The 13,703-nt window shown below is 41.5% G+C and overlaps 1 protein-coding gene across 3 annotated transcripts in view; it reads left to right on the forward strand.

Moving 5' to 3' along the window:
• TTF2 (transcription termination factor 2) overlaps positions 1-13,703 on the forward strand; it is a 50,079-nt gene that overhangs the window by 12,404 nt on the left and 23,972 nt on the right. Inside the window, exons 3-9 of one of the 3 annotated variants that reach the window (XM_034789790.1) lie at positions 2,292-2,378; positions 6,474-6,540; positions 7,141-7,954; positions 8,087-8,172; positions 9,488-9,614; positions 10,412-10,612; positions 12,242-12,399. In XM_034789790.1, the coding sequence (XP_034645681.1) occupies positions 2,292-2,378; positions 6,474-6,540; positions 7,141-7,954; positions 8,087-8,172; positions 9,488-9,614; positions 10,412-10,612; positions 12,242-12,399 (1,540 nt within the window). Of the gene's footprint in view, positions 1-2,291; positions 2,379-6,473; positions 6,541-7,140; positions 8,173-9,487; positions 9,615-10,411; positions 10,613-12,241; positions 12,400-13,703 lie in introns of all 3 variants that reach the window. The other 2 variants (XM_034789770.1, XM_034789781.1) reach the window with 2 other exon arrangements.

The following is a 13,703-nucleotide window of genomic DNA, read 5'->3' on the forward strand; positions in this document are numbered from 1 at the left end:
CCCCCCCCCCGCGCCCCCCCCCCCCCCCCCCCCCCGCCGCCCCCCCCCCTCCGCCATGAATTCTCTGGGATGATCACGGTACCCTCCCCCCACCGCGTGGCTGGTAACAGGGAAGATCCCTGCTAGCCAAACGCGAAAAACTCAGGGCCAATTTCCCATCTGCGCTTGGCTAACTGCAGGGAAGGATTTATTTTCCGCCACAGGCAAACAGCCCAGTAGGAACGGCCACCTCTGTCCCCTTAATTAAGTTCCCGTATTTCAACCAGGTTACCAGGAGTGATATCACTCTCCTGAGGATTACACAACAAGATAAAGAACGGATGTTGCTTGAATGCCAGCAAACACCGGGACCATACGCTGCCAGGCTTTGTCAGGCAATGATACCAGATTACTTGCTGCAAGCATGGCGTGGTCAAGTGTCCTACCATGGAGGAGGGAATAAAGATGCACTGCCCAGAAACCTTCTGGCAAGGCTTTCGGAGTACCTCCAGGAGAGCTTCATTGAGATGTCCCTGGAGGATTTCCGCTCCATCCCCAGACACGTTAACAGACTTTTCCAGTAGCTACAGACTTTTCCAGTAGCTGAACTGACCGCGAATGCAAAGTCAGGCAAAGTAATCATTAAAAACCGTTTGCTTTTAAAACAAGTTTTATATTTTAAAAGGTAAACTCACCTGAGGTCCCTTCCATGGGGTCAGAGTCTTGGGTACTGGCTTGGGAGGCTTGGGAGGGTACTTCAGTCGGGGTGATAAAAAGATCCTGGCTGTTGGGGAGAAGGGAGTGCTGTGTGCTCTCTGCAAGCTCATCCTCCTCCTCCTCCTCCTCCTCCTCCTCTACCCCATCGGCAGAATCCTCAGGCGTCGAGACTATCCCCGACCCAGAATCCACGAACAAAGGTGGGGTAGTGGTGGCAGCCCCCCCTAGAATTGCATGCAGCTCGGCGTAGTAGCGGCATGTCCGCGGCTCTGACCCGGAGCGACCGTTTGCCTCCTTTGTTTTTTGATAGGCTTGTCTGAGCTCCTTGACCTTCACGCGGCACTGCTCAGAGTCCCTATTGTGGCCTCTCTCCATCATGCCCTTGGAAATTTTTTCAAAAGTTTTTGCATTTCGTCTTTTAGAACGAAGTTCTGCAAGCACTGAATCCTCTCCCCATACAGCGATCAGATCCAGTACCTCCCTCACGGTCCGTGCTGGTGCTCCTTTTCGATTATCAGCCTGCATGGTTACCTGTGCTGATGAGGTATCTGTGGTCACCTGTGCTCTCCACGCTGGGCAAACAGGAAATGAAGTTCAAATGTTCGCGGGGCTTTTCCTGTCTACCTGGCCAGTGCATCCGAGTTCGGATTGCTGTCCAGAGCGGTCACAATGATGCACTGTGGGATAGGTCCCGGAGGCCAATACCATCGAATTGCGGCCACACTAACCCTAATTCGAATTGCTAAAATCGATTTTGGCGCTACTCCGCTCGTTGGGGTGGAGTACAGAAATCGATTTAAAGGGCCCTTTACATCGAATTAAATGGCGTCGTTGTGTGGACGGTTACAGGGTTAATTCGAATTAAAGCTGATAAATCCGAATTAAAGTCGTAGTGTAGACCAGGCCTAAGACTAAGATAAGAGATACAAATAAGTGGGAGAAACACAAAGGAACAATGAGATAATACTAGTCGTCATGATAGGCAGCAGATTGATCACACCAACTGATTAACAGTTATCAGCTTTTTTTGTAGTCAAGGTAAAGGGGATGTGTCAGGATGCCAAATGGCATTCTGTATCTCCAACTAGCCTGTGTACCTTCAACTTGGATGCCCATATACATCATATGCACTCACCGTGGGCTACAAACCACTGTGATTTGTAGATGTAGCCATAGACCATCCTGCAGTTCACCCACAGATTAGCTATTAATATCAATATTGTACCTCTTAATCTTTCTATTTAGAAACCAGAGATTCAACTGTCTCCCACCTTGACTACCCACTTTGTAAATTATACCAAAACTATACAGAAGACCCGGGCTAATAGTGGGTGCAAGAAAAACCAAAGTTTCGTTACATAAATGGCATTCTGTGTCTTAAGTGCTGGAAACTAAGAGAGAGAAGAGATTAGCCCTTTTATTAATTTTAAGTGAATTTGGGGCTGTTTGGGGAGCCCTGACAAGGAGCTATTAGTTCTGTGAACCCGACCTTTCTACATGTCTTTGAGATCTTCCTCTAAGGATTTTGCCTTAGGCTTTTGTTTCTGCTACTGCTCTTACTCAGGCAGCTCAAATCTCTTTTCCCCCACCTTCAGCCTTCCTGCTTCCTACTGCTTGATCCATGAGAAGTATATGGTGGAGATGCAAGTTCTGATTCAGCAACAGGACAGAGAAGAATACAAGTAGGTTTGTCCAAAGAGAACATGCACAGCATGTAATTCTCATTCGTTTGAAAAGCTGGGATAACTCTTCCTTCTTGTGGCATCACAGCCTGATCGCTACAGGGCTTGGTGTATACATTTCTGCAGGTTTGCACATTAGTTTTCAAATATGGCAGGTTCCAGTTCCTAAGAGAATAGAATGTAAATAACTGGATTGAGGTGGGATGTTGTACTGAAATTGGTATCATTTTAAAACAGTATGAATCTTACAACATTAAATTGTAGATATCATTGGATGGATTGTATGTGTGTTGGAAACCACAAGGTCTACAAAAAGCAGCTCCCAACAAAGTTCAGTTTCTGCTGGCTAGATATACTTTGTATAGATATATCCCATCACTGTGAACTAAGGATTTTATTGGCATGAGTTTGTGATGATCACATAATCGTGCACGGTAAAGCCATTTCTGAGTTATCCAGATCATCAAAAACGAGTGCTAGTATAACTTTTATAGAATGCCATCATGTAGTCTCTGTATGACACATATGTTACAGGAAAATCTATTTTAGGAACATTACAGCGATTTTAAAAAAATCATAGTACTATTTTTTTGTATCCTTGTGCCTTAGTCAGCATGAGTCCAAATGGGCTGGGCTCAGACAGAGAGAGAATTAACACTAATAAATGTAAAACATCTTTAAAAATGATGTAAAATAGAATCCTGTACATAAAAATGTCTGAATTTAGTCTAGCTCTGGCCAGCCCAGGACTAAAAATGAGAGCCAGGTCCCACTAGAAAGGCTCAGATCTCCCCTTCAGTGATGTCAGGATCCCATTTCTAATCCTGCTGGGCCATTGGATATTGAACACTAAAATTGTCACTGGCCCAGGACCATCATAGGCCTCGGACATGTATGGTTTTCAAGGGAAATTCTACAGTTGAGGTGGAGAGGAAACATTTGTTTGGCAGGTTGATGATTTTTGTTTGTTTAGCATCAACTGTTTGAAGCTGCTCAGCAATTGGAAATGTTAGAATTAATCCTAGGGAGATGGATTATTGGGCAGATGTTACAGTTATGTGATAAAGCACACAGGTGTGTGATTATTAATCAGATGCTTCCCCAATTTGTCACATGGGCATTTCTGTCATATAGGTGATCGATCTGTCTATATGTGAATGTATAGATACAATCTATATGCAAATTAATGCTACTTGTAGTTTTGACTTTGATTTAACATATTTTTGTTAACTGCTTGTGCAGTCTCCTATGAGATAGATATTACCCCTTTTTACAGTTAGGAAACTTGAGTTTAAGGGGTTAAGCAAGTAGTTGGTGAAATGGAATCCAGTTTTCTGACTCCCAGTGTCTTGTTTGAAAAACTTAAACTAAGGTTTCTTATAATTGTTCTTCCATCTTTTGATTCATTTATTTAATATCTTTCAAATTTTTGGCTCCTTCTGTACTAAGAACCAACTTATTCTATTCAGTGATCCAATTATTTACTAGTAACAACCTTATGTTATCATAAAAAGTTTTTCTTTGGTACAATTATTTATTTATATTTATATCCCACATAAGCTTTCAACATGTGTTCAATTAAAATTCACGATTAAATAGAAAACAGCTGCAATCCAATAAAAGCATCTCACAGAGCTCTGTCAGCTGCCAATTTAAAAAAGAAGCCTCCCTGTTATTCCATAGCGTAACAATAAGAAAAGCCAAAGAGGAGTTTGAAGAACGGCTAGCCAAAAACTCAAAAGGTAATAACAAAATGTTTTTTAAGTACATCAGAAGCAGGAAGCCTGCTAAACAACCAGTGGGGCCCCTTGATGATTGAGATACAAAAGGAGCGCTTAAAGACAATAAAGTAATTGCGGAGAAACTAAACAAATTCTTTGCTTCAGTCTTCACGGCTGAGGATGTTAAGGAGATTCCCAAACCTGAGCCGGTTTTTGTAGGTGACAAATCTGAGGAACTGTCACAGATTGAAGTGTCACTAGAGGAGGTTTTGGAATTAATTGATAAACTTAACATTAACAAGTCACCGGGACCAGATGGCATTCACCCAAGAGTTCTGATAGAACTCAAATGTGAAATTGCGGAACTATTAACTAGGGTTTGTAACCTGTCCTTTAAATCAGCTTCTGTACCGAATGACTGGAAGATAGCTAATGTAATGCCAATATTTAAAAAGGGCTCTAGAGGTGATCCCGGCAATTACAGACCGGTAAGTCTAACGTCAGTATCAGGCAAATTAGTCGAAACAATAGTAAAGAATAAAATTGTCAGACACATAGAAGAACATAAATTGTTGGGCAAAAGTCAACATGGTTTCTCTAAAGGGAAATCATGTCTTACTAATCTATTAGAGTTCTTTGAGGGGGTCAACAAACATGTGGACAAGGGGGATCCAGTGGACATAGTGTACTTAGATTTCCAGAAGGCCTTTGACAGGGTCCCTCACCAAAGGCTCTTACGTAAATTAAGTCGTCATGGAATAAAAGGGAAGGTCCTTTCATGGTTTGAGAACTGGTTAAAAGACAGGGAACAAAGGGTAGGAGTTAATGGTAAATTCTCAGAATGGAGAGGGGTAACTAGTGGTGTTCCCCAAGGGTCAGTCCTAGGACCAATCCTATTCAACTTATTCATAAATGATCTGGAGAAAGGGGTAAAAAGTGAGGTGGCAAAGTTTGCAGATGATACTAAACTGCTCAAGGTAGTTAAGACCAAAGCAGACTGTGAAGAACTTCAAAAAGATCTCACAAAACTAAGTGATTGGGCAACAAAATGGCAAATGAAATTGAATGTGGATAAATGTAAAGTAATGCACATTGGAAAAAATAACCCTAACTATACATACAATGTGATGGGGGCTAATTTAGCTACAACGAATCAGGAAAAAGATCTTGGAGTCATCGTGGATGGTTCTCTGAAGATGTGATAGAGAATAAAACGGAGAAGATAATTATTGCCCTTATATAAATCGATGGTACGCCCACATCTTGAATACTGCGTACAGATGTGGTCTCCTCATCTCAAAAAAGATATTCTGGCACTAGAAAAGGTTCAGAGAAGGGCAACTAAAATGATTAGGGGTTTGGAAAGGGTCCCATATGAGGAGAGATTAAAGAGGCTAGGACTTTTCAGCTTGGAAAAGAGGAGACTAAGGGGGGATATGATAGAGGTATATAAAATTATGAGTGATGTGGAGAAAGTAGATAAGGCAAAGTTATTTACTTATTCCCATAATACAAGAACTAGGGGTCACCAAATGAAATTAATAGGCATCGGGTTTAAAACAAATAAAAGGAAGTTCTTCTTCATAAAGCGCACAGTCAACTTGTGGAACTCCTTACCTGAGGAGGTTGTGAAGGCTAGGATTATAACAGCATTTAAAAGAGAGCTGGATAAATTCATGGAGGTTAAGTCCATTGATGGCTATTAGCCAGGATGGGTAAGGAATGGTGTCCCTAGACTCTGTTTGTCAGAGGGTGGAGATGGATGGCAGGAGAGAGATCACTTGATCATTACCTGTTAGGTTCACTCCCTCTGGGGAACCTGGCATTGGCCACTGTTGGAAGACAGGATACTGGGCTAGATGGACCTTTGGTCTGACCCAGTATGGCCGTTCTTATGTTCTTGTGTTCTTAACTCCTTCCTACCCTCCTCCCCTCCAGCTTCAAAGAAATGCATTGCACAGCCCATCTCTTAACAGGCTAATAAATTTGGGCTTTGGTAAGCCACGAGCGGTTCCCAAGACTTTGATCATAATCAATGACTGAATCGTGTTGAATGTTCTGTGTCACTACACCTTCAGTTTTTGTTTCAAGGCAAGAGAGGAACTATAAGCAGAGGAAATGAATGTATCCAGAGGATTTTAATATTCTAGAAAGCTGTGCATTGGGCAGTTATTAAATTTTATCTTGTTTGTGTTTCCAGAGGTCTTGAGTGATATACTAAATGCATACAAATCCCTGTAAAGCGTAGATCCAGAGACTCTGTCCGAGACACCACTTGTGCAAACTGAATTTTTAAAGCTTCTCTGTGACAGAACTCACTGGTATGTGTTATAATTTGCTTTCGCAGCTCATGTTTTCTTTTATTGTCTACTAGGCTATACTATCGATGCCTTAAAAGTAAGATGGAAGGGAAGAGGTGGTGTGGGAGCATCCCATGGCAGGTACATGTGTGTCGTTTATATTTAAGCTATCTGCTGCTCACAGTGTGCGATTGTTTACATTTGTCCACTATGCAACCTGCAGTTCAACCTGAGAAGGGCTATGGGTTCCAGCGTGTGCAGTGCTCCATCTTGATTTAAGGTGTCAATCTGCTGTTCTTAAGATGAAATATTGCATGCTGGGGTCTCTCTTTACAGGCTTAGATAAAACTAACTGCCTCAGGCCAAAGTACAGGGAGTACTCTGCATTGTGGGCAACATGGCTTCAGTATCCAGCTGTGGTCTCTTCTCTTTTCCCCTATCCCCGTTCCCAGAGGCTGCATGGTCGATGAGACATCCTGCTTAGTCCCTGGGGTGGGGCAGTGGGTGCAAGGAATCAGCTTTATGCTTCTCAGTAGTGCCTTCTACAGCCAAGCACTTACTAGTACTTGATCAGAAGGATGGCGGCTCTGACATAGCCTAGCTGGAGTTATGGGAAAGGTGATATTCACAGAATCGGATATCTTTCTTGAGTGGGTTATGGCATGGTTGAGGGTGTGGATGGGGTAATGTTCTTTCCTAATTCATGTACTAAAGAATTAATTTTATTTGCATATTTTGCAGGATTCCAAAGCCATCAAATCGCCAGTAGATGCAGAATCCCAGCATGCATCAGAGCTATTCCTTAATCCGAATGGTCAGCGAAATCCATTCAAAGTTCTAAACAAGAATTGTGAACTATCCTCCTGGAAGCTACTTAGTGAAGGCAACAGGGGAAAAAATACCGTTGAAGGAGGGAAACAGAAGGAAAAGAGAGAGCAGGCATTAGATAAAAAGGAGGAGAAATTGACATCTGAATCTCAGATGGGAAGAGAGCCTCCAGTGGGAATGAAGATTAAGAAGAAACAGTCTGGGGAGAAGAGAAGTGACACAGAACCTCGGGAGGGAACAGGGTCCAGAGCTAAATCAAGTCAGTCTGAGTCTCAGAAAGAGAGAAACCTTTTTGGGGATAAACAGAAATACGGCACCAGTGGAGAGTCTGATAAATCCTCTGAGCACACAGAGGAGAAGGCATTTGTGAAGCCAGTGAAAGATGCCTTGCACAGAGAAAGGAAACTAAAGCCTTCATCCCCAAGCCTTGACAGCCAAAAAGCAAGCCCTGAGCCACCAAGAGAGGAGCAGCTCAGAAAGGAAGACTCAAAATGCGACAGGAGCAAAGGAATAGAAGTGAAGGTAGATGCTGATGGAAAGGCTAGAGAGAAGAACATGACACCCAGGGAGTGTGTGATTTCCCAGGAGGCTACAGGCTTGTCAATACCATCAGCATTGCTCCAAGTGCCCTCTGAAGGAGGCCCAGTGGAACAGCCAGCACCATCAAAGGCAGGAATAGTGCCAGGGGAGCGAAAATATGCGACTCAAAATACTAACAGTGATGAAGGTGAAGTTGTGTTTGTTTCTTCCAAGTTGGGCAAAGACCAATCTGATGGATCAGTATTGGATTTGCAACAGGGGGAAGTTCGTGAGAGAACATCTGAGAAGAGTGAGCAAAGGATTTTCTCTTCCTCTTCAGGAGTTGCAACATCTTTGCGAAAGGAAGAAACCCTGGACACCATAGCCCTTCAGAACCATCTTACAGTCCAGCTGAAACAGAAGAAGGTTGTTGTTTCTATTATACACCTCACTTTTGCTCTTCCCATTCTCGAGGCAGCTGTTTGCATCAGCCCTGTCAGAATCAATAACCCCTACTGAGCAGTAACTCTCTGGAGTGCTTAGAGAAAGGTGATCACTTCAGACTTCTGAAAACTCAGGCCAGACACATCAGTTGTGTGTGTGTGTGTGTGTGTGTGTATATATATATATATATACACACACTTAAAACACTGTGTGAGAGAACTTCATATCCTCTAGCTTGGGGGTACCTAGTATTTTCTTCTCTGAGGGCCAAGTCAGCAACATAGTAGGAACATATGAGCTGCACCTTAGGCTGTGTCTACATAGCAGCTGAGGGAGCGCTTTCCAGAGTGGGTAAACACATGCTATCTCTGCTTTACCTAGCGTACTACAATTAGCAGTGTGGCTGCAGTGGGATCGGCGACAGCTAGGCTAGTCCCCCAAATCCGTACCTAGGGTCAGGCAGGATTGTACTTGGGAGATGTCAGAGATTAACAGAGTTCTCACTCTCAGGTTGGGTGCAGCAAGTCAGCTTGAGTGCTATTTTTAGTGTGCTAGCTTGAGCCGAGCTAGTCCACGTCTATCTAGCTACTCTGGGAAGCGCCCAAAATTGCATCGAGTGGAGGAGATTGCAGCCACGATTCACTTTTTTAAAAGTGTAGTAATACTTTGGAAAAATGAATCTCTTTAAAAAGACATCATGGAGAATATTTATGATTCCAGCTTTGCACGCTTACTCTGGGATGGAGAAAACAAGCTGTGTTCTTTTGGTCTTGTTCATAATCACTAATAATAAAGATCTGAAAACTTAGAAATTCTGTTGATCACGTAGAAGTCAAAATAGAATTTAGATCTCACTACTAGAACTATTACTTCTGTTGGATAACATGCTGTAGAAAAGAACAAAAATAATTAATAAAGAAAGCAATCTAGACTGAGTGACCTGGAGAGCTGTTGAGATCCTTAGGCTACGCTGGTTGTGTCCCCCTTCTCATAATCTTAGGGAATCAGGGGTTCCTAATTTCCCTCCCCTAAAATTTAATAATAGTTAACTTATTTTCTGGTTAAAGGTGCTCCAGAGATTTCTATAACCCTTATACGAACTACGTTACACTTACAAATATTTTGGAGATTGCAGAATTAGGTTAAAATATCTGACTTCCTAGAATGCCTGTCTTACCCTTTTTACTTCTGACTTTTTGACTGTCCTGTGTAGAGGAGACTGGTTGGAAGTAGTTGGGGGTGGATATCAGTACCGAGTAGATAAGATAAGATGTAGATTCTGGGTTTTGTTTTTCAGAGCACTTTGGCGACAGTGAATGTTCAGGCCCTGCCGGATAAAGGTGAAAGATTATTAAAGCAAGTGCAGGATTTGGAAGCTGCGCTCAGTGCTCTCAGCCTCTCAACAGCAGAAAGTGCAGAGAAGGGTAAGAGGGATGGTCAGAATTTTGCCAAGTGGTGTGTCCGACTTCAGTGTTTATAAAAAGTATAAGTTCATATGTAGTGTGTTGCATATATAGAGCCATGGGAATGCTAAGAAGCTGAACACACCATGTTAATTGAAACAACTGAAAATGAATGAAGGCATATACTAAATTTCTCTTGCCTGTGAGTGTTGATTTTTTTTTTTTTTTTTTTTTAATTGGGAGGTGGTTTTCTCTAGTGACTAGAGTACATGACTGGACTCCAGAATTTCAGGATTCTGATCCAGCTCTGCCAGTAACTTGACTGTATGATTTAAGGCAAGTCATGTATACTGCCTGTGTCTAACTGACCAGTATCCTAAGGGTTAACTCTTTCTCTCTGTTGAAAACCTTACTTTTTGTACAAGGCATTTAAATTATTTTGCCTCAGATGTACAATGTGCTAAACTTCATCTGCCATTTTGTGGCCAGATGTGGTTGAGCGGATACTTCTGGAGTTTGTTAATTCACTAACCTAAGCATCTGTGGATGAGATGGACCCTCTCAGATTCACTGGGCCATTTGTTCCTGAGCACTTGTGCATGCTGAGAGTGTCAAGAAGGACACCCCTTGTAACATGGACACATCCTCTGGGAACAGAACTGAGACTCTCATGTCTCAGGCCACTGAATGGTCCTTGCTTAAGTGAAGACTTTTGGTCCCTTCTCCACTGTGCCACACTTTAAATAGTGACCTAAAGCTGAGAGACTGTGAAGTCCATTGCTGAGCCATTAACCTTCAATGTTTTCCTTCTCAAACAGGCAACAGTGTGATTAGTGACAATCAGGAAGAATCTCTGTGTAACCCATTCAGCAGGACGACCACTGAACCACCCAGGACTGTGCATCTGAAAAACCCACAGCCATTCCAGGATTCTCTTGCTAAAACCTCTCTAGGACTGCATGGCTGCAGCTCAGCTCCCTCTCTGGGACCCAGTCAATACTACAGTCATGTCTACGGAGGTAAGGTTGGTTTGGCAGCAAGAAACTAGGCCTACCTGCTGGCTAGCAGTTGGCTTTTTTCAGATTAGGTACCATAATCAAGCACCAGTTTGGAGGGAATCCTAAACTCTGTGGATGAGCAAGAGCTTCTTATTCCAGTACATTTCTAGTTGCTTTCTTCTGTAGAATCTTAGTGTAGAGAAAAAGTACAATGAGGTATCTTGAGGCGTAAATCCTGATAGAGGGAATATCGGGGTACATCAGGGAGTCAGAAACTTTGCTTTATTTTATTAGGTTGGTTTCTGGCAAGCTGCTGACATGGTCCTTCGTTAAGCAGAGTGTAGATCCCAGTATGCTATTCTCCATCCTGAACCAAGTTGAGATCTCTGTGGGTGGGTGGGTTTGGCAACCTATAAGGTATATGAAAGAAGTTAGCTCTACGTTGCACATGGGGATTAGGCAGTGTGATCAGATATTAATTCCTTGCAGAGTGGATTGATTTAAATCAAGGTTATTTAAATCAGCAAGCAGGAAATCTTGATTTAAATGATCAGTTGTAATTTTGTTTTGCATTGTACTTTTTAGTTTTTCTAAAGAAAGGATTCTTATTGGTTGGTAACCATTAAAACATGTTTATTTGCAACTAAATATAGCTTTTACACTACACTTTGTACTTTTTTTTTTCTCTATATATCTATACAAATTTATATAAGCATTTATATAGCTTAATTTACATTTATTCAGATTCTTAATTTTTACATTTTTATTAAAAATGGTGACATGCATTTCTTATTTACTAGATTATGATTAATTTTACTTGTGATTTGTGTTAAACTCTGGATGGAAATTCAAATTCAGTCAAATACACAAGCACCATTTTTTTTTTTTTTTAATAAAACTAAAATGTTCTGGATACATAAGAAAAAAGTTCATCAAAAAGTTTATTAAAGCATGTTTTGCATTTAAAACTGATTTATTAAACAAAGGAAATATTATCTGTAGTTAGTGAATTGAACTGATTTGTTTCTGGACACCATGTCCTTCCAGATTTTAAAGCGAATAGATCTCATCCTCTAACACCTAGTGTTTATTCATGGATTGGAAGAGGGGAAAACAAACTTTTCTGCTTTTTCAACTCCCAGTTGATTTTTTAAGGTTTGAATGAACTAGTTGAATAAACGGAAATGAAGAAAATATTCTCTCTGCACCTGCAGAAGAAGCTACTACTGACAAAAGCTGGTTTAGCACTTCAGCAAACTCTGGCTCCAGGTGCTTATCCAGTAACTTCCACTAGTTCGATGGTTTGATTTTTTTCTTTTTCTTTAAAACTTGGCAGCAGACATGTACTGCTTAATATTTTTTGTATTTAATTTTACATGATTTTAATAGATTTAAGCTTTAACCTAGGTTGTCAATTTCACATTTAAGTTTTTAAAAAAATAAACCTCTATTTAACTTAAATTAAAAAAAAATTGTTTTATTTTTTAATTAATCAATTTTTATCCACACAGATCTGTGTTTGTTACCGGGGGGTGCATTGTGGTGTTTTTTGGGAGCCTGTAGCCATTTAACCATGCCTTTTAGCCTCTGAGCCTGTTAGTGGGAATTAGCACTATAAACAGTCCTCATTCACTATGTGTCTTTTCCTAGCAAACTCCAGTGTGCAGGGGCTGTATGGAGGTAGAATGACTGAAGATCGACTTAGGGCGGTGCACAGTGCCACAAGTGATGCCATTAACCATCTTCACAGATCTCTAGAATCCTGCCCCACAGAGGAGATTGTGGCTGAGGACCCATCTGGGTTGAAGGTGAGCCAGTAGCAAGGGAGGGCAGTACTCAATTTGATTCACAGTTTCATGTAATCTTATGAAACATAATGTCAGGGATTATGCTATAAAATGGGTTATTCCAGCGTATTACCTATTCCTAGACAAACGTACTGCCTTACGTATACTGTTCCACTTAAGCCAAGAAGTGCATCAATAAAAAGCAGAACTTTGTCTTTCACTTCTATCATTTTTTGTGGGAGGAGCAAACTGCAGTACTATGAGTGACATATGAATCTTCAGTTTTACCAGAAGATTTTTTGCGTTCTGTCAGCTACATTGGAACCTTACCACTTTTCTTCTTCGCTAAGATTGCAAAGTCTTTGGGATAGAGGCCATGTCTATGTATTTATTTCCAGAGCGACTAGCACAATGAGGCTCTGATCCTGATTGGGTTCTCTGGGTGCTGCTGTAGTCTAAATATTACATACAAAAACTATGCTGAAAGAATGTAATTTGGGATGTAAGGTCACTCACTTGACAGTTAGGAAATGCCAGATTAAGGCTGCCTGTACAACCAAAATTCAGCCCCCTTGTGTGTATGCATTATGATACAGTTCTTAATACATAATCACATATGTTTTTTTTCCCACCACAGGAAAATAACTTGAGATGGTTTGACTAGTGAGTTTGGCACTAGTGAAAGGTGTCAGGTGGGCAGGCCTAGTGACTGAAGTTCTCTGTCTGTACAGCGCATGAGTAGTACATTCCTCTTCACAGCTCTTCTACTACTCATTCTTCTTCTGATCATCACCTTAATTACGATCCTCTGTGCTGATCTTAGACACAGCTGCCCACTTCTTATTCTTTTTGCATGTACTCTAATCTACCCTAGAATTTAGCCCAAACTGTGTTGTGGATTAGAGCACTCCCTGTTGACTAGACAGTGAAGGGTGTAAGTGCAGTTAGCTCCCAAATTTTGCAGCTATGTGCTTCAAAGCCTTTTAGCAATTCATAGTTTCATAGAGTTTAAAGACTGGAAAGATCATTAGATCACCTAATCTGATCTCCAGTATGTCTCAGGCCATTCAATTTCACCCAGTTACCTCTGTATTGAGCCCAAAGCATAACCTGGCTAAAGCACATCTTCCAGAAAGGCATCCAGCCTTTGAAGACTCCACAAAATGGAGGACCCTCCACTTCCCTTGGTAGTTTGTTCCAGTGGTTAGTCACCCTCACTGTTTTAAAAACGTGTTTCTAATTTGAATTTGTCTGGCTTCAGCTTCAAGCCGTTTGTTCTTGTTACACCTTTCTCCGCTAGAATCTACAGCCCTTTAATACTTGGA

This window comes from Trachemys scripta, chromosome 1 (genome assembly GCF_013100865.1).
Source record: "Trachemys scripta elegans isolate TJP31775 chromosome 1, CAS_Tse_1.0, whole genome shotgun sequence".
Classification (NCBI taxonomy): domain Eukaryota; kingdom Metazoa; phylum Chordata; order Testudines; family Emydidae; genus Trachemys; species Trachemys scripta.